This window comes from Aotus nancymaae, unplaced genomic scaffold (genome assembly GCF_030222135.1).
Source record: "Aotus nancymaae isolate 86718 unplaced genomic scaffold, 86718_ANA_hifiasm-v0.15.2.pri h1tg000002l, whole genome shotgun sequence".
Lineage (NCBI taxonomy): Eukaryota > Metazoa > Chordata > Mammalia > Primates > Aotidae > Aotus > Aotus nancymaae.
The window spans coordinates 39,088,338-39,109,404 of NW_026988413.1; the positions used below are offsets into that span (position 1 = coordinate 39,088,338).

The 21,067-nt window shown below is 32.7% G+C and overlaps 1 protein-coding gene across 3 annotated transcripts in view; it reads left to right on the forward strand.

The window, feature by feature from the left end:
• ASZ1 (ankyrin repeat, SAM and basic leucine zipper domain containing 1) overlaps positions 1-21,067 on the forward strand; it is a 57,866-nt gene that overhangs the window by 35,817 nt on the left and 982 nt on the right. For 2 of the 3 annotated variants that reach the window (XM_012456967.2, XM_012456969.2), the window contains 6 exons: positions 979-1,103; positions 1,962-2,037; positions 3,043-3,099; positions 4,046-4,155; positions 15,919-16,024; positions 17,163-17,276. In XM_012456967.2, the coding sequence (XP_012312390.1) occupies positions 979-1,103; positions 1,962-2,037; positions 3,043-3,099; positions 4,046-4,155; positions 15,919-16,024; positions 17,163-17,276 (588 nt within the window). The remainder of the gene's footprint in view (positions 1-978; positions 1,104-1,961; positions 2,038-3,042; positions 3,100-4,045; positions 4,156-15,918; positions 16,025-17,162; positions 17,277-21,067) is intronic. The other variant, XM_012456968.2, reaches the window with a different exon arrangement.

Consider the following 21,067-nt stretch of genomic DNA (forward strand, 5'->3'; position numbering starts at 1 on the left):
AAGTTATTTAGTTTAAGAGTTTGTAACACTGAATTCCTGAATTTGAAAACACATAAAATTCCAAAGATTCCGTCATGTAATCATCAGACCAAGCCACTTTTACTGCATATAAAGTAACTTCTTCTAACCTTTTAAGCAACCTGATAAACATGCCTATCATTTTCCAAATGTTATTTTAATATTTTCAGAATTATAATAAGGTAAATGGTAATCACTAAAGCCCTGTAGAACTTGAAAAAGGAATTTACCATTTTTCTTCTAAGCTTTGAAAATTCAAAAACTTAAATTTATTTTATAACATTGTTAAATTTAGAGTAGATGACACCAAACTTGAAATAAGAAGTTTATAAACATCAAAGGTTATTTTGAGTCATAAATCGTTTATTGAAATGAGATTTGATCTTGCATTTTGACTGATTACATGATATAACCTTGACTTCCAAATAAGTTAGATTTTAAAACTTAGAATTTCACCGTATCTTTTTGAGGTATTCAGTTAGGATTTGTATACATTTAGTCATGCTATTATTCTCTTTCCATTTAGCAATGTTTTTAAAATACTACCTTAATATTTAATCTGAGTCATTTATCCAAATGGAATTTTTAGTTTTGCTTTATAGCTTACCAAAAATATTAATTACTCTCTTCCTTTAATCTTTACTATTTTTAATTAGATGTACTTTTTTTCTTTTCTGACTATTGTTATAGGTCAAGGAAGAATTTACTTGATATCCCAGTTACCCTGATTTGATACACATTGTATATATGTATCAAAATATATGTACCCCAAAAATATGTACAGCTGTCATATATCAATTTTTTTAAAAAGTTGCTATCAGGGTAGTAAATTGTGAAACTTCTGTCCCTCTTACTTGCTAAAATTTTCTTTCTGGATATGAGATAATTATATGGTTTCTTTTAAGTGTAAGTTATATTATACAATGTTAATTATATTTGAATGGTGTTAACTTTTTTCAGATCTTCAACTTACTTTCTTTTACTTTAAATCCATTGGAAGGAAAACTTCAACAGCTAACTAAGGAAGAAACTATTTGTAAAATATTGACAACAGATTCCGATAGAGAAAATGACCACATTTTTAGGTAATATAACATGTTTTAGTTCAACAGAATACCTATAAGAAAGTAAAAAATGTGTATATTTTGCTGTAGTAAATGTGGTGACTTACTTAAAATATCTGATATTTTAAATGTTTATGAGCATTTTTAAATGTCTGGGTTTTTCATATTCTCCAGAATTTTAGAAAATGTTTATTCATTTTTATGTACTAACTCTAATGAAAACTTTAAATGTAAACTTTAAGTACATTAAAATATTAACAATAAAACTTATTTTTAAAAGGTTCCGAAATTACATTAGTGTTCGAACAGTATTACGCCTTGTTTTCTAATTATTTTTAGTACGTTTCTAATTTTATAAGCTAAAATTAAAAATACACTTTTCCCCCTGGAACACTGCTGTTCAGTCCATGCCCAAAAATAATTCTCCCCTTACCCCATTTCAAGTTATTTACATTTTATTTATTGCAATAAAGAGGTGGTTTGTTTTTCGTTTTTTGTGGGTTTGTTTGTTTGTTTTTGTCTCAAACACCTGGGCTCAAGCAGTTCTTCCACCTCAGTCTCCCAAGTAGCTGGGACTATAGGTGCATGCCACTGTGCCAAGCTGAGGAGATTTTTATGTGCAGAAATTTCACAAGAAGTACATACTGGCATGTATTTTCATTTTGGGGAAAGATAAGCTACATTCCTCATATATCTTCAGTCACAAAACTTCACTCATTCCTTTGATATAGCATAGGTCTGGTGTGCGGATTGCAAATATATTCTATATTAATTAATTCTTATTCTTCTTATCCATGTTCTCTTACAATATAAATATATATTTATTGCTTGTGCATTTATAGTCTATTCTGAAATTGACATTGCTATAAATGTATATAGTTCATGTGCAGCATTTGGAGATCTGGAAGTATTTTTACATGGTCTTGGACTTGAACATATGACGGATTTATTAAAGGTAAGATCTTATATAACCTACAGTGAGTTATGCATATCTGTTTATTTGTTGGTTAATATAATATTAGATATTAATTCATAAACATGTCTATGAATAACTTCCAATTTACTTTTCTCCATAATTTTTAGTACATTCTGATTTTAAATTTGTAATAAATATTTCAAAAATGTATTATTCTAGAAATTTACATACATTGGAATCTGAAATTAAACAGTTCTTACCCACTGTCTAACCTTCGTATACGCCTGAACCCTTAGATACAAATCTGTATTTGCTCATCTTGAGTAGAATATAGGAAGAGCATGATTTTAAACCAAACACACCTGGTATCAGATTCTTGCTCTAATGTTTAATCATTGAAATATGAGACTTAAATATCTCATTTTCTTCATAAGGATAATAATACCTAGTGTAGGGTTGTCATGAAGGTTAAATCAGATCATATGCCAAGCACTGTCTCGGTGCTTTAAGTATACATTCTGGGGTTTGAGTCCATGACAGTTGTTAGCACCTAAGTGGGGATACTGCAGTAAAGCACTATTTAAGATAGACTTCTCTTGGGAGTATGCACATGCTGTTAAAGTATTTCAGAGTTGAGTTTCATTGCATAATCTTGAAATTTCTCCCTATGTTGAGAAATCATGAGTGAAAAAATACATGATGGTTTAATGTGATACAGTCAGAAATTTAAAATACTAATAAAATATTTCTGTCAAATTTTATAGAACTGCTTTTCTTTTAATGTAAACAAATATGAATGGTAATCATTTTATTTGAATCTGGAAAACTAGCTATGTTTATCCTTTTTAGGTGAATATAGTTATTATGATACTCACTACTATCTACTCAATAGTATAGTTCTATATCTACATATCCTGTCCCCTCTAGAAAGTTGGAATTTGCTTAAGAATGAAGCATGTAACTAACTTATGAATACTTCACTACTTCCCCTTCTACTATTTTAATTACATGGAAAGATGGCCTTTTTTTTTTCCTTTTATACAGGAAAGGGATATAACTTTAAGACACCTTTTGACCATGAGAGAAGATGAATTTACAAAGGTTAGCATCAGTTTCAAAAATTCCCAATATATTATTTGATGCTTTTTAAATTGTGGATCCTTTTCTTTTCTCTGTTTAAAATGCTCTGTTTAAAATGATTACAGATAACCATATCTAAAATTTTGTGTTAGTATATTAGTATTAAGTTACTTTAAGAATATGTGAAGACTTAACAGTTTGGGTTTTGTTTTGTTTTTTTTTTTAGATTGTTATGATGTCTGAGCTAAAACTGATCCTTCAGTTTCAAACATGAAATAGATTTGTAATATAGGGCACTTAGAAATAAGAGATCGTCCTTTATGTATATGGGTATTAACATGTCTTCCAAGACTTTCGTTTGGTTCTCAAAACTATTGAGACCTATTATTTTGCCATCTTGTATTATCTCATAACATATAGCTGCAGGATGTATTAGAGATACTTTGATAAATAGGATATGTAAAAAGCAGTGATCTGGCTTCACGATCCCATTGGAAACTTAAAATTTTTAATATCACTAAAAATCAATAAGCATACTACAAAGCTAAATCTGGTATAGAAAATTTAGTTTAACACTAAAGGTAGAATACAAAGATAGGGCTTAATTCTCATTTATCACTGATAATATTTTAAACAAAAATTTGAAGGAAAATTTGTTTCACTATTTTTTTTGAAATATTACATATTCAGTTCTAGTAATTTGTTGTGGGAGTCTATCATAATTGCTATGTATTGCAAAAAATTGACTATAGTTATTATATATAATATCTAAATATTTTAATGCTGTAACTAACATCAATCACAGTTATAAGAAAGCCATATATTTTTTAGAAATGTTATTTTTCCAATATATGTCTATTTTTTCAAGATGTGAATTCATCAAGTACGAAAACATCTGTAGTGATTTTGAGTTTTACATTATTCAAGTATAACTAACTTACTGTACCTTAAAATTATTTCTGCTCAGTATGGATTTACTAGTAAAGACCAGCAGAAAATTCTGGCTGCTCTTAAAGAACTAGAGGTAGAAGAGATACAGTTTGGAGATTTGTCTGAAGAGGCAAGGCTGGAAATTAGGTAAAATTAACTTACTTGTTTATATTAACAGTGTTAAGAACCAACTGTTCTATTTTAGTTTAATTTTCATAATGTCTAAGTCATTTTACTTGATACCATCATTTTCCTAGGGTAATAAATTTTGGAATATACCGTGTTCTAAAATTGGATGTGCTTTGTAAAGTTAATTTTTATAAAGCCATTTACCAAGAAAAAAAATGTGTCTTCCTGTTAACTCACATAGAAATATTTTTGTTTTATTTTTTCATTGCATCTTGCTAAATTGAACTTCAAAAACAATCCCATGCTTTTTATAGTATAACTTTTACTCTAAAAAATCATTTTAGAAGTTAAATTGAAAATTCAAAGTAGTAATATTTTTACTTAGGGCAATAAGAAAACATTTCTCATGTAGCTCAGTTCTATTTTCAGCCTTACTGTATGAGAAATTATGGTACCAATATGTAAGCTTCATTTTCAGTATTATAAACTTGTCAAGCAATGGTTATTAATAATCCAAAATCTATTTTGAAAATAATGATATTTGATTTTAACATATTATAGAGCAATAAATGATTTTTTTTATTTTTGAAATGTAGATTCTTGGGGTATTTCAAAGATTTACATAGGGACGTCCCATACACTCTTTACCTCGCTTTGTCCAATATTAGTATCTTTTATAACTGTAGGACAGAATCAAGTTAGAAAATTTACATTGGTACAACCCACAGAGCTTACTTGTGAGTTATGCACTCATTTGTGTGTGTGTGTGTGTATAATTTTATCACATTTGTAGTCTCATGTAACTACTTCCATATTCAATGTACTTAACACAGGGCTCCCTCATACTACCCCTTTATAGCCACATCTATCCTTCCCATCCCAACCCCTAGCAACCAATAATTTGTTCTCCCTCTTTTTAATGATGTTATTTCGTGAGTATTGTAGAAATAGAATCATACAGTATATCTCCTTTTGAGGTTAACTTTTTTCAGTCATCCTCATTTTCTTGAGGATCATCAGAGTTGTTGCATGTATCAGTACAATAGTTAATGCCTTTTTATTGCTGAGTAGTATCCTATGGTATGTGTATACCACAGTTTGTTTAACCATTTATCCATTGAAGAACATTTGAGTAGATTTTAGTTTTTAGCTATTCCAAATAAAACTACTATGAACATTAATCTACAAGATTCTGTTAGAAAATACAATTTCTTTCTCTGGGATAAATGCTGAAGAGCATTTTTAGAGCATATTTAGTATATTTTAAAACTGCCCAACTGTTTTCCAGAATGGCAAGACTATTTTATATTTCCAGCAACAGTGTATGAATAATCCAGTTTGCTCTCCATCCTCACCAGCATTTGGTGTTAGCATGATTATTTTTTAGCCATTTCTGATAGGAATATAGTAATAGCTTGTTGTGTTTTTCTTTGTACTTACTAATGGCTAATGATGTCAAACAGCCTTTTACTTATTTGTCATCTTTGTACTTTTTGTGGTGAAATGTCTAACAGTATCTTTTGCCCATTTTATGTTGGATTAATGGTTTTTTAATGTTGAGTTTTGGGAGTTATCTACATTCAGATCTTTTGTTGGATATGTGATTTGTAAATATATTTTTCCACTCTGTAATTTTTCTTTTCATCCTCTTAATGGGGTTTTTCACAGAGCAAAAACTTTTATTTTGATGAGATCTAAGTTACCAAATTTTCCCTTTACAGAATATTACTTTTGGTGTATTTTTAGTATCAAGTTAAAGAACAGTTTAAGAAATTAGGTCTCGAAGATTTTCTCCTATACTTTTCTCCTAAAAGTTTTATAGTTTTACATTTAAGTCTATGATACATTTTGAGTTCATTTTGTAAAGGTACATGGTTTAGGCTGAGGTTCATTTCTTTTTGCCTAGGGGTGGCTAATTGTTCTAGCACTATTTATTGAAAAGGCTGTTCTCCTCCATTGAATTGCTTTTGATTATTTGTCAAAAATTAATTGGGCATATTTGTGTGGGTATAATCTGGGTTCTCTATTTTGGGTTTTTTATGTGTCTATCCCTCTGCAAGTGCTACATGTTTTGATAACTCTGTGTGGTAAGCCTAAATATCAAAAAGAGTGATTCCTCTCATTTTTCATTCTTTTTCAAAATCATCTTGGCTATTCTAGAACATTTTTCTTTCCATATACATTTTAGATAAAGCTTTGTTATGTCTACAAAAAAACCTTTCTGAGATTTTGGTAGTAATTGCATGAATCCTATTGATTAATTTAGGCATAACTAACATTTAGCTATGTTAATTCTACTAATTTATAAACACAGATATCTCTAAAAGTTTTAGGTTTTCTTTTTTTTAACTACATTTTTTGAGACCAGGTCTTGCCCTGTCACCCAGGTTGGAGAGCAATGGAACAATGATGGCTCACTGCAACCTTGAATTCCTGGGCTCAGGTGATCCTCCCACCTCAGCCTCCTGAGTAAGTGAGACCACTGGCATGCCCCACCATGCCTGGCTAATTTTTAAAAGTTTTTGTAGAGACAGGGTCTCATTTTGTTGCTGCACTTGGTCTCAAACTCCTAGGTTCAAGTGATCCTCCCCAGTTGTCCTCTGAAAGTACTGGGATTACAAACATGTGCCACCATTTCTGACCTTCTTTTGTTTTCTTTTATCAGCATTTTGTCATTTTCATCACACAGATCTCATGCATATTTTGTTAGATTTATACCTAAGTATTTCATTTTCTTTGGCACAGTTGTCAGTGGTATTTCTCTTTTTGTTTCCATGTGCAATTGATTTTTGTGTTGTCTGTATATTTCAACCTTACTGGACTGTTATTTGTTCTAGGTTTTTGGTAGATTGTTTGAGATTTTCTATGTAGATAATCATGTAGTCGGCAAAACAGAGGTTAATTTTTTTCCTTTCACATTTGTATGCCTTTTTTCTTCCTTTGTGGCAGTGGGTAAGACTTCCAGTATTATGTTGGATAAGAGTGGTAGATAGTAGACATTCTTGCCTTATTCTCAATCTCAGAAGAAAACCATTCACTTTTTTAATATTAATTAACTGTGATATTAGCTATAGGTTTTTTGTAGATTGTATTTGAAGATTGGGGAAGTTATACTCTACTTACTTTTCTGAAAGTTTTCATCACGAATGGTTGTTGAATTTTTCAAATGCTTTTTCTATGCCAACTGATAAGACGTTTTTCTTTAGCCTGTTGATAACGGTAGATTATTTTGTTAGATTTTTAATTATTGAACCAGCCTTGCATAGCTGGATTAGTCCCATGAATTACAAAATGAATTGGGAAGCATTCCCTCCCATTTTATTTTCTGTAAGAGATTGTGTAGAATTGACATTAATTCTTCTTCAAACATTTTGTAGATTTCTCCAGTGAAACCATCTGGGCCTAGATATTTTTGTGGGGGAAGCTTTTAAATTATAATTTGATTTATTTAATGGTCATAGGATTATTCCAGTTATATCTATCTTGCTTTAGCTGAGTTTTGGTAATGTGTGGTTTTTCAAGGACTTGGTTCATTTTTTCTAGGTGATCAGGCCAAAATAATGCCCCTAGTATTTCCTGCTATTCTTTGAATGGCTGTGGGATCTATTGTAATACCCCATTTCATTCTTGATAATGATTATTTCTGTCTTTTCTCTTTTTTATCTCTGTTAGTCTTGCTAGAGGTTTATGAATTTTTTTCAAAGAACCTGTTCTTTTGTTTCAGTAACTTTATTGTTTTTGCTTTTAAATGTCATTGATTTCTGCTGTTATTCTTACTGTTTCTTCCTTCTGCTTACTTTGAATTTATTTTGCTCTTTTTCTAGATTCTTGAGGCAAAAATCTAGATCATTTTTGAGACTTTTTTTTCCTTATGTAAACATTTAGTCTTTTACATTTCCCTCTCAGCACTGCTGTAGTAGCATTCCGTAAATTGTGATATGTTGTATGGTCATTTTCATTCACTTCTGTGTTTATTTTTATTTTCTTTGAGACTTCCTCTTTGACCCATGGATTACCTACATAATCCATGGTGTATGGTGTTTAACGTCCACGTTTGGCGATTTTTCTGTTATCAATTTCCAGTTTGATTCCCTGATGATCAGAGAATATACTCTGTATGATTTCAAGGGTTCAATAGCTACATGTAACTGATGGCTAGATGGAGATATAGAGAATTAATTAAGATTTTAAAGGCTTTGCCAGGTTGAAGTACATCTCCCCAAAATTAATATAAGGGGTTACTTGAATAAGGTTAAATGGAAAGTCCCAAGATTAACTATATTACTATAGGATGGGACCTAATATGCCTGAAGAATCACTAAGAGTTTTTAAGTTTATTATTAACTCAGTTTAGGTTAACAGTGTTACATGAATAGTCATGGAAAGCTAGCACTGTTAAGACTGCATTAATAGGAATATAATGTTCTGAAGAAATAAGATAACAGCATTATTGTACATAATACTTACTTGTAGAGATTTTTGCTTATGGAAAGAATTTAGCCATAGCATAGACTACAAATCCTGAAATCCTCTCCTGCCTTTTAGATTATATGATTGTTTTTTACAGTAATTTTCACCTAGATTTTATAATCCAAAATAACCTGTAATAATTGTTTTCCTTCCACCAACTAGATAATTTTGAAATTATGTCACTTAGCTACACCATCTTATAACCAGCCTATGAATTTTTTTTTTTTTTACAATGGCTTTCTCTCCCCAGCTTTGAGGATTTGTGCATCAAATGTTTTTCTCTACCTTCTACCTCTCATTGCACTTGGTCAGGTTAATTACATTTTACCCAGTCTCTTGCTTATGTAAGCTTCTCTTAACTCATTCTTTCTGTTCTTTTATTGCTTAGGAAACTCTTTTATTTTCTTTCTTTTGGTTTCATATGAGTCCAAAAGTAACCATTTACTGGTTACTAAGGGACTAAGAATAGGAATAATGTGGAGAGGATGTGGAGAAATAGGAACACTTTTACACTGTTGGTCGGAGTGTAAACTAGTTCAACCATTGTGGAAGACAGTGTGGCGCTTCCTCAAGGTCCTAGAAATAGAAATTCCATTTGACCCAGCAATCCCATTACTGGGTATTATACCCAAAGGATTATAAATCATTCTAATATAATGACACGTGCACACGTATGTTCATGGTGGCACTGTTTACAATAGCAAAGACCTGGAAGCAACCCAAATGCCCATTGACAAAAGACTGGACAAGGAAAATGTGGCACATATACACCATGAAATACTATGAAGCCATAAAAAACAATGAGGTTGTGTCCTTTGTAGGGACACAGATGAATCTGGAAACCATCATTCTCAGAAAACTCACACAAGAACAGAAAATCAAACTCCGCATGTTCTCACTCATAGGCGGATGTTGAACAATGAGAACACATGGACACAGGGAGGGGAGCATCATACACTGGGGTCTGTTGGGGGGCCCAAGGGAGGGACAGCAGCGGGATGGGGAAGTCAGAGAGGGATAACATGGGGAGAAATGCCAAATGTAGGTGACGGGGGGATGGAGGCAGCAAACCACATTGCCATGTATGTACCTATGCAACAATCCTGCATGATCTGCACATGCACCCCGGAACCTAAAGTACAGTTAAAAAAAAAAAAAAAATTCAATAGCCCATGGATCCAAAAAAAAAAAAAAGAAAGAATAGGAATAATGCCTGTGCAGAGGACAAATCAAATTTTTTGCCTCTAGAAGCTTTTAAAACTACATACAAGTTCCCTGTAAGAAACCTTCAGAAATACTTTTTTAGTTCCTCAGTTTCCTCTAATCTCACTTTTAATATCAGTTTAATATTATTTTCTAAGTTTTCCTTTTTTAGTTTAGTATCATATTTTATTTTTCCATTGATAATACAAATACTGTTTTTTATTTCAACATATTCCAGTTTGATTTTTTCCTAAAATAATTTTATAAATGATGATTCTATATCTAAGATAAAGGTAGCCTACATGTTAGTAGAGACTTGGATGTTAGTAGATAATTGGTTTCTACATACATACTTTTAAAACGTACTAGGGTTTGTAACCACGATTTATGCTAGTGGTTCCCTTACCTGGCTAAGTTATCAGAATGACCTAAGGAACTTAGTGTACATACTGACCGTGTTATCCATTGCCTGGGACATGACTATATAGACAAATTTTATTGACTACGTGGATAAATGAGTTAATGAATTATATCCTGTATTTGCAAATGCTATGGTATTATCAGTAGCATAGTCAGTCTAAAACTAATATTGTAATTATGATAAACATTAATTAAACATACAAACAATAGATTGTGATGTTACTTTGGAATTCAGAGAAATATTCTAGGAAACAATATAGAGGATCCTAATTTCTTAAAAACTTTATTTCACAGCTTAAATTATAAACATTCCCCATAGTAAAATTCCCTATTCCTATATCTCCATTCTTATTCCTTAACATATCTCCTTATAACAGCAAGATCTATATTTAAAATAACACCTCCTCATTGTTTCAGAATTACATAATAGCTCTTAAACATTTAAATGCATTGTGAAGGATTTCAGTTGTGAGGACTTAAAATCAGCACACCTTATTAAATATCATTGTTCATTTTCTTGCTTTTTTTCATTATTGTTTCTCTGAAGGAGTATTTTAAGTTCTAAATGACTGACTTGCAAATTAAATGTTTTTATATATCTTATTTGTATGGTGGCAGAGTTGCCTTTATGAATTTACTTTATGGGATTTAACAAACTTAAAGAATGTGCAGAATCTTGAATGGTTCACTTATTAAAAGCTACTGAATTTTTTTAAAAAAATAAAACTGGCAGACATATATTCTAGGAATTTGACCTCGTTATTAAATCACAGACTTTGTTTACATGCTGTTATGGAAAAGGTTTTACTTACCATTTGTTCAAAGTCATTCTTTAAAGAAGAAATTAGTCATTAAGTCATAAGAAAACTAACAGCAGGAAAAGTTGAACTGATTGATTATAATCTCCTGGTAATGTAACTTCAACAATTTACTGATTTAAGATAGTTTTCTTCTATGTGCCAAAATCTTCTAAAATAATCTGTTACAACAATGCATACACACACTGCGTTTACTTTTTTCTGCCTTACTATGCTTGCAGAATTAAAATATGCAATTTAAAGCCAATGCAATGGGGTGTGCCTGTAGTCCCATCTACTTGGAAGGCTGAGACAGGAGGATAACTTGAGGCCAGGAGTTCAAGGCCAGCCTGGGCAGCATAGCAAGACTCTCTTTTTTTTAAAAAAAAAAGAGTGCAATTTAAAATTTTAATATCCATTATGTTGCTAATTTTAGCTATTTTGGACAGAAATAATAAATTTTCATTCACATTTGAAATTTTTAACAGTTCCTGTTTAGACCCTTTTTCTGAGCTAAGTGACATCCACTTGAATGTGTCAAAAGCATCTCAAAAACTGTGTCCATCAAGGAAACTGCTACACCCCAAAAAATCTACATTTATGTAAGATTTTATGTAAAAGTGTGTATTGTTCACCCCTGTCATTTATAAACATTCTAAAATTGGAAACTCTAAATACTGAACATAAGGAAAATGGTGAATTCCATTGCATCAATATAATTATTTTTTCATCATTAAAATGATTTTGAAACTTAATGTCATGGAAAAATACTCAAGATAATTATAAAAGGCACAATATAAAAGGTCATGTGAAGCACAATGTCAGCTATACATATATGTCCATAGGAAAAACACTGGAAAAAAATGTGTATTATAAGAAAATATTCTGAGAGAAAATAGTACCAGTCATTGTCTTTGAGTGGTAAGATTGTTGATGATTTTAATTTATTTCAGATATTCTACAATGAGCACATAATACTTTTGTTTATAATACTTTTATTTAAAGTGTAAATTTTATCTTAATACTTGACTTCAAATTTTTTAAATGGCCTGTTGTTTTAGTTTGCTTATACTATGGTATGCTGTAGTAACAAATAATTTCTAAATCGAAGTCACTTATAACAACAAAGTTTATTTCCTAATCATCTATATCATGGGTCAGCAACAGTGATCTTGTTATTCTGAGAATAGACTGAAGGAACAGTCTCAATCTGGGACATACTGCTCTCATGGGAAAGAGAAGAGAGAGATGGCAGGATCATTCAGTGGCTCTTGAAGCTTCTGTTCAAAAATTACCCAGTAACTTCCAATCACATTTTATTTGCTAAAGTAAGTCATATGGTCAGGCCTCAAGTTATTGGGGCATGAATTATAGTCCCCTGGCAAGGTTCAGGGGACTGGTGGTAGTTAGCTTAGTAGAAAACACATGAGAATTTGACAAATACCTACGTCATATCTGCTTATTTGGAATTTTTTAAATAAGCACCAAGTTATCAGAGCTGCCATGTGAAGTTGTGTAGGTTGTATACTGTACAGCTGTAATGGAGAGGCACCATTCACATAGTGTGAATGGCAAAATGTAGAGTTTTGTTTTGTATGACTTGTCTATTCATATTCAGTGGCTCTGGAAATTATATGTCACAAGAAAGGTATATATATTTTGTATTCATTAAGACTAATTTTGCTAGTAATAAAATTTGCTTATTTGGACTTAGTCTTACTATCTTAAGAATAAGAGCTGATATATTTATATTCCACATATGTATGTGTGAATCACTATCTAGAATTACATACCTGCTATCAGTTGATACTTTAAATGATAATTCTCAGTGGATCTTAATTTCCTTGAGGTCATAAATTAAATATGTATGGCATTAGTGAATTACTCATTTAGCAGTTATTCTTTTTATTGATAAGTTAAATTTGAGTATTTAACGAACACTGAAATCTAAGTTGTAAGTGTACTTATATAAATAGTACATGGAAACAAAATACAAGTAATCACTGCTGTTGCTTTTGCAGAAATGTACCATACACTCTGTGCTTTCTAGAGTAAAAATCAGAAAGAAAATAGAATAAAGAATTATATATTTTTTGAAAATGGTTTTGTGAATACCATTTTTATTGATAAATAGAACAAGAGTTTTTCTACATTTTTTAATTTTAGGTTTGCTTGTTGAAAGCAACCATCAGGTACTCTTTATTCTAAGTGACTTGATTATATGTATTATGTTTATAAAGTTTATATTTTATAAAACTGCTAAAGGGAAATTGTTAATTTTTTCATACTGATAGCTGGGAGAAAAGACTTGTTGTCTTAAATGAAAATACTATATACATCCCAGTAATGTGTCTTAGAAGTTTGCTATTCATTTCATTGGAGGCTAACATTGCTTGCTTTTTATAACTTTTTCTTCTAGAAATAGAGTGAAATTTTGTATAGTGTGTAGTCAAAACTTCTATGAATAAGAATTTCTGTGTGGGCTTAGAAGTACATTTTGAGGGCTAGGTATGGTGGCTCACGCCTCTAATATTAGTACTTTGGGAGGCTGAGGCAGGTGGATCCCATGAGGCCAGGAGTTCAAGACCAGCCAGGCCAACCTGGTGAAACCATTGCTACTAAAACTACAAAAATTAGCTGGGCATGGTGGTGAACACCTGTTATCCCAACTACTTAGGTGGCTGAGGCACAAGAATCACTTGAACCAAGGAGGCAGAGGTTACAGTGAGCCAAGATTGTACCTGCACTCTAGCCTGGGCAACAGACTCTGTCTCACCAAAAAAAAAAAAAAGTACCTTTTGGTCCAATAATAGTAGTTTTTATTATATTTTTATTTTAGTAGATACTATTAAAGGACTCCCCAGAAAGTCATCTAATGCACTTGTCAACTCTTGATATTAATGATCTCCTTAATTTTTGTCATTCTGCTAGGATGTGGCATCTTATGGTTATTGTATTCCCATATTTATTATCTACACAAATTTTGTTTTTTTCTTTTTCTCTGAATTCCCTGTTAATAGTCTTGACCAACTTTTCTGTTGGGTTAAGTTTCTTTGTTGTTTCTACTGTAAATTGGCTTCTGTCACTACAGCTAATCTAGTTACCAGTGATTTCTCATTGCCAAAATCAATATACTTATTTATTGTGCTTAATCTTTTCTCCTTTGAATCTGTCCCCTTCATTGCCATCCATAACAACACTTAGCTCCTGATTTTCTTCTACTTCTCAGGCTACGTTTCCTTTAGTGGGTTTTTTGTGCCACTACTCTCAACCCTCCCTTCTTCACAATACGTCCTGTGGTCTTCTTTGTGATCATAGTTTTGATTTCTATTGGAGACATTGCTATACTACTGTGTTTGTGCTACCTTCACAATTAAAGGAAAGACTGAATCTTGGTTATAGGTTAGTGAAAATAAAGACATTTTTTCCCCTTTGAGGTTCACCAAGTCTGAATTGTATCTATCTTCATAAGTCTTTAGAGCCCAGAATAAATGCCCTTGCAAGACCTTCATTTTCTACCATCTACTGGTTGTTGCCATCCACATGTCTCCTCACCACTGCAGTCATCATAATTAGGTTTGCTTGAACACTAGCCATGTGCTAGACACAATCCTAGGTACTTTATGTACATTGTCTTCTTCAGTCCTGCTGTCTCCATTCTAGAGATTTGGAAACATTTGACTTAAGACTAGTCTCGCCCCAAATCATGAAGCTAGTAAATGTGGAAGCTGAATCCAAACTCACATTGACTCTTGACTCAAGAGCCTGTGTTCTTAATTATCATGCCATAAGGTTTTATTTTATCCCAACCCACTGTTTTCTCCACCATCCGCCACCAAATTCACCAAAGTGGTGCTTGCTTGCCAGCATCACTTCCATGGAAACCAAAAAACTGAGAATCATCGTAGATTCTTCCTTTACGTGCAATCCATCACCAGGTTTTTCAGTTTATTCTCCTAAAGGTTTCTCAAGCCACTGCTCTACCTCCTCCCCACAGTAAGACTGCCACTGCCAGATACTTAGTTTAAGCTTTCCTTCGTCATCTCTTGGATATATTTATCTGTTGGTCACCTAATTACTCTGCTTCCATTTTTGTGTTCCTTTTATCCACATCACTCCCCAAATAAACATTCTCATTTAAAAATCTAATTTTCAAATTTCCTATTGAAAATCTCTTAGTAACTCTACATCATCAAAAAGATAAAATTCAATTTCTTATGCTGACACAAATTTCTTTTAATAAATGATTATATCCAGTCTTTTCTCTTACCACTTTTCTATAATTTGTATTTTAATTACACCTTAGTGACCTTTACCCCTGTACTCTTGCACTTGCTATTCTCTTTATCCAGAATCTCTTCCTTACCTCTTGGCAAACTTATTCTTCAACCACAGACTCAATTCAAGTATTATCTCTGTAAAGTATTTCTAATTCCCTACTCCCTCCTTCTCATGTGATACTAAATTCATTCCCCCTGAGTTGTAGATGTCTCAACTATAAAATAGTATTAACAACATCTATCCTACAGGGGTTGTTAGGAAGAATCAAAAGAAATAACAAATGTAAAATAACTAGTTCAGTGTCTTCGCATAGTAGCTACTCAAATATTGATTCTTTTATCTTCCTCTTTCATGTGTCCCCGTGAATAATAAAGCTGTAATTGTATATCTGCATCTTATCCTGAACTTTAAGATCCTCGGGACTGGAGGTTTGTTTTTCATTTATAACCAATGCCTGTTTCGGTACCTAATCCGTATTAGCTATTCAATGAATTCTTTTGGAAGAATCTAATTTTATGACTAGATATTCAGTAACTAGCCTAGTAGAATGAAATAAATTGCTCTTATTAGTGATTCCTGTTTGTTTGATTTGTTTGTTTCCTTTCTTTAGTGGTGATGAGTTCCTGAACTTTCTTCTCAAATTAAACAAACAGTGTGGCCATTTAATAACAGCTGTACAGAATATTATTACTGAGTTACCTGTAAATTCTCAAAAGGTATTCTACAAAAGTTATTAAGTGAAGAAAAGTATGAACACTGAAGAACATTCCAGATAAGTTCGTAATTCAATAATTAGTACTGATTTGGTAAAATTATATCATTTGTTCTGCAAAATCACATAAGATCTAAGTAAGTCAATTTATTTAATATTACTCCTTTACATACTAATCTTAAAATTTTGTATTCTTGCCCTCAAGAAAAATAAAATCAGACCAAAAATTAAACTGATCCATGTATTGAACCTATCATGTGTTCTTAAAGAGGATTTAACTGTTTAAAATGTAAAGTGACAGGAGACCCAAGTCAAAATGGAAACAACACTGTGTGTTATTTAAAAACTGTATCAATAAAAGATTTTTTAATAAAGGAAATTTAGAATAGGAAGAGCATAAATGGCCAGGCATGGTGGCTCACATTTGTAATCCCAAAACTTGGGAGACCCAGGTGGAAGAATCACTTGAGGCCATGAGTTTGAGACCAGCCTTGGCAACATGGTGAGACCCTGTCCCTACAAAGAATTTTTAAATTAGCTGCGAATGATGGCATGTGCCTCTGGTCCTAGCTGAAAATTAGCTGGGCATGATGGCATGCACCTGTGGTCCTAGCTACTTAGGAGACTGAGGTGGGAGGATCATTTGAGCCCAAGAGGTTGAGGGAGCAGTGAGCCACGATTGTACCACTGCACTCCAGCCTGGCCAACGGAATGAGACACTGTCTCAAAAAAGAGGAAGAAAAAGTGTAAGTGGCCTGCAAAAGCAACTTACTTCATGTGATTAGGTTTTAGTGAGAATTTTTAAAGGCACTTGTTTTCCGGTGATTTTTATATAACATTAATTAATATGGGAATCATGTCATTTTTAAAACCTTCATCAACTGATTTGTTCATCATAAATATTATTACTAATATTAATCTCCATATAGAAAGTTATATATACCTATATTCAGGAAATGCATTTGGCAAGCTCATTTGATTATTTTATAAAATTACTTATTTTTGGTGTCAATATCCTAAACAAAAAAATGCTTTTCAATTATATAATTTAATATTTAAGAGTGTTGTATAATCTTGGTGGATGTAAAGTTGTGAAAAGTTCCTTCCATTCTTTAATGTGGGATTTTTGAAAATATTAACAGATAGTGCTGGAATGGGCTTCTCCCCAGAATTTTACTTCAGTTTGTGAAGAACTGGTTAATAATGTTGAAGATTTGAGTGAAGAGGTCTGCAACCTAAAAGACTTAATTCAGAAGGTATATATTTAACATTAAAAGCAGGGGGGAAACTAAGGGAAATGATTTACAGCAAAAGGTGTTAGACAATGAAGCAATTCTGGTAAGAGCAACAAATGGAACACTTAGACAAGTGGGAAAAAGACAGCTTCCAAAGGAAGAAATATACATAGGAAACAGACTTTGTTAGTCATTAAATAAATGCATACTAAAAGAATATGTCATTTTTATCTTTTCAATTAGCAGAGAAAAATGTATTACTACCAATTTCTAGTTAGAGGTCACCAAACTTATATTCTTATGTGAGACTGGTAACACAAGCCCTTTCAAAAACAGTTTGGCAAGATGTGCCAACTACCATAAAAAATTTCTATATTTTGATAGTATTTTATCCCAAATTATATGTGCCATAGTATTCTCTATACTAGAATAACTTAATAAATCATGCTATACCTTTTGTTATAATAATATGCAGTTGAAAAAATCATGAAAATTAAATATCAGCTGGTTAAAGATATGAAATTATATTTGTACATTATTACTTATATGTAAATGTGCAGATAAAATAATATTAAAATGAAGTATTTATTGGTTCTGTTAAAGAGACAGGATTGTGGGTGAAATACTTCTTTAATTTTCTAGACTCTCTGTAATATTCTTATAATTTAACTGTTTTCTAAAGAGTATGGACTTTTTTGGTTCTGGTTTTTTACACATACAGAAGAAGTATATATCTGTATTTAATGACAGGTGATTTTTTTCAACTTTAAGAAAATTGGCTATAATAAAACCTAAGCTGTTGGAATAGGAACCTCACTTCTGAGCTCTTTATCTGTTTAATAAATAAATTTGATGTCTATAAAGCTTTTGTGAAATATTTCATTTGAAGGTTAGATTATACTATGTTATTTATACAGCATCAACCCATAATTCATTTAATATTTTCATTAATATTTTATCAAACAAGTTCTTTTCTTCAAAATAGACTTTATACATGTTCCAAGTATTAATAATTTGTCATTCTAGCTATTAATGGGTTAAATCAAAAGGAGTCTTTTTTTCTTTTTTGATACTGAGTCTCGCTCCATTGCCCAGGCTGGAGTGCAGTGGCATGATCTTGGCTCACTGCAACCTCTGCCTCCTGGATTCAAGCAATTCTCCTGCCTCAGACTTTTGAGTAGCTGGGACTACCGTCATGTACCACTGCGCCCAGCTAATTTTTGTATTTTTAGTAGAGATGGTATTTCACCATGTTGGCTAGACTGGCTTTGAACTCCTGACCTCAAGTGATCCACCCGCTTCAGCCTTCCAATGTGCTGAGATTACAGGTGTGTGTCATCACACCTGCCCCAAAAGGAGTCTTTTAAAGTGAGAAGAAAGTTGTGAAGCAAATTCTATTATACAAAATAATAGCTGAGAAAGGACATTTTAAATGAGGAAATTAGTACTGTTCCAGAAGTCTTGTAGAAAATAATTTCTTTCCAAAGAAAGGGGCATCTTAGAAATTGTATTATCTCTGACATTTATTCTTTCAACAAACGTTAAGACTGCCTGCTATATGTCAGGCACCTGTGTTACACAAGCTACATCTTGAACTTGCTGACAACCCAAAAAGTACAGCACCATTCATCTTTACTACCTCCATCTCATCTAGAAGAATCAAAGGAAAGGAATTGATTTGACTTAAAAATGCTGTTTTTCATGGGGATCCCAGGGACGTTTGGAAGCATATGTATAAAGATACTTCTTGCAAAACATCAACCTTTAGTGTAGGAAATTTCCTAAAACATATTTCCTTCAGGGTTGTTTACTAATTTGGTTTCTCTAAGATAAACTAAAAACATGGGAGTGAGGGGTAAGGGTGTGTGTATAGGATTAAAATGAAATTAGAAAAGCATATTTTTGTTAAATGAGTGAAATTAAGAAACTTTGCTTTAGGGACTGACTGACTCTAAAGCATAAACAATTCAATCAAGTACCACAATATTTATTTTAATAATGCATACGTGTTAAGAGGATTTTCATTGTTCTTTAGCTGAATAGAAGATCTTTTTCCTGTGACCCTTCTCTATTTAGAATTTGTGCATTTCTGTGTAAGAACTACCCTTGAAAACATTTATTAGTTTATAATAATGGCAAATACAGTTCTTTGGGCAAGAAGGTCTTAATTTTGGAGCAAGCTAGTGAGTGGGTTTTTCCAGATTAGTCTTATACAAGCAGTAATCATCGTAATGAGATTTGATTTAGAGAATTATGAAGGCTTCCAGATTTGGAAATATGCTATCATGCCTGTTAAGCTTGTATTATTTCAGAGGTTTACCAATAATAATTGAAGGGGATCTTTTTTTAAAGAAAACATGAGTTATCACAGATAAGTATATGGAGGTAACAAAGAGAGGGTGGGAGAGGTCAAGGCTAGACTTTAACACCACATCACTCTCTTTCAAGCCAGCACACTGACAGGCTCCTGTCAGAAAGGGTCATTCTAAGTAAATGGTTAATAAAAGGAATGACTGTCTCAGGATTCAGTAAATGGAGCATCAGTGTCAAAAAGGAATCTGTTGCTGAATGAAGCCATTTGGAAGTTAGACCAAGAATATGGTATTAATGAGATTGGCGTTGGAGTCTGGTTTTCTGCTATAAATTTAAAATTAATTTTGTAAGCTTTTTAATTAAATATTTACACTGTAGAATTTGGAAGTCGTTATTCCTGCTAATGTTGAAAGTATTTATGTCACCACTCCAGCACAGGATGTTTCTAGTAAATATCACTCTATAAATGTGCCTGATTCTTTTTATCTTTCAAGGATCTTTGCTTTCTGCTTATTCTCTCTCCTGCCCCACCCCCAACAGCCATCCCTCTCCTCTCAGCCCTCCCTCTCCTCTCAGCCCTCCCTCTTTAAGTCTTTTCTCTCTCTCACTTCCTCCCTCCCCGCCTCCTGCTGCCTACCAACACACACACACTCACAGATACACACAGTGGGCACACACACACAGGTAGGGGAGAAAGGAGTTTCTTTAGCAAGAAATTTGTATCTGGCAATTTAGAAACTGGGTACTATACTTTCATTGCTGAGAAGTAGTAAAAGAACCACTTAAGTTTTTGTCGACATTTGTTACTGCAACTATGTTTAAAGTATTCAGTTTCTACCAGTAGCATCTGATCTTCTCCTTTTTGCTAAATTTCATCTGGTGTATGTTTTCTATAGTTATGGTTCACTTTTTTGTAAGATGTTAATTGATAGTTAATGAACAAGCACATCAATATCAATTGTCATTCCTTATAGGTAAAACAGAAACTTTTTTTTTTTTTTTTTTGAGACAGAGTCTCACTCTGTCACCCAGGCTGGAGTGCAGTGTCTCAATCTCAACTCACTGCAACCTCTGCCTCCTGGGTTCAAGCAATTCTTCTGCCTTAGCCTCCTGAGTAGCTGGGACTATAGGCCCGCACAACCATGCCTGGCTAATTTTTTTTTAATTTTATTTTTTTAGTGCATTTTAGGTTTTGGGGTACATGTGAAGAACATGCAAGATTGTTGCATAGGTACACACATGGCAATGTGATTTGCTGCCTTCCTCCCCATCACCTATATCTGGCATTTCTCCCCATGCTATCTCCACAACTCCCCACCCCCTGCTGTCCCTCCCCTATTTCCCCCCGACCCTGGAAACCATCATTCTCAGCAAACTGACACAAGAACAGAAAATCAAACACCGCATGTTCTCACTCATAGGCGGGTGTTGAACAATGAGAACACATGGACTCAGGGAGGGGAGCCTGGCTAATTTTTGTAATTTTTAGTAGAGACGGG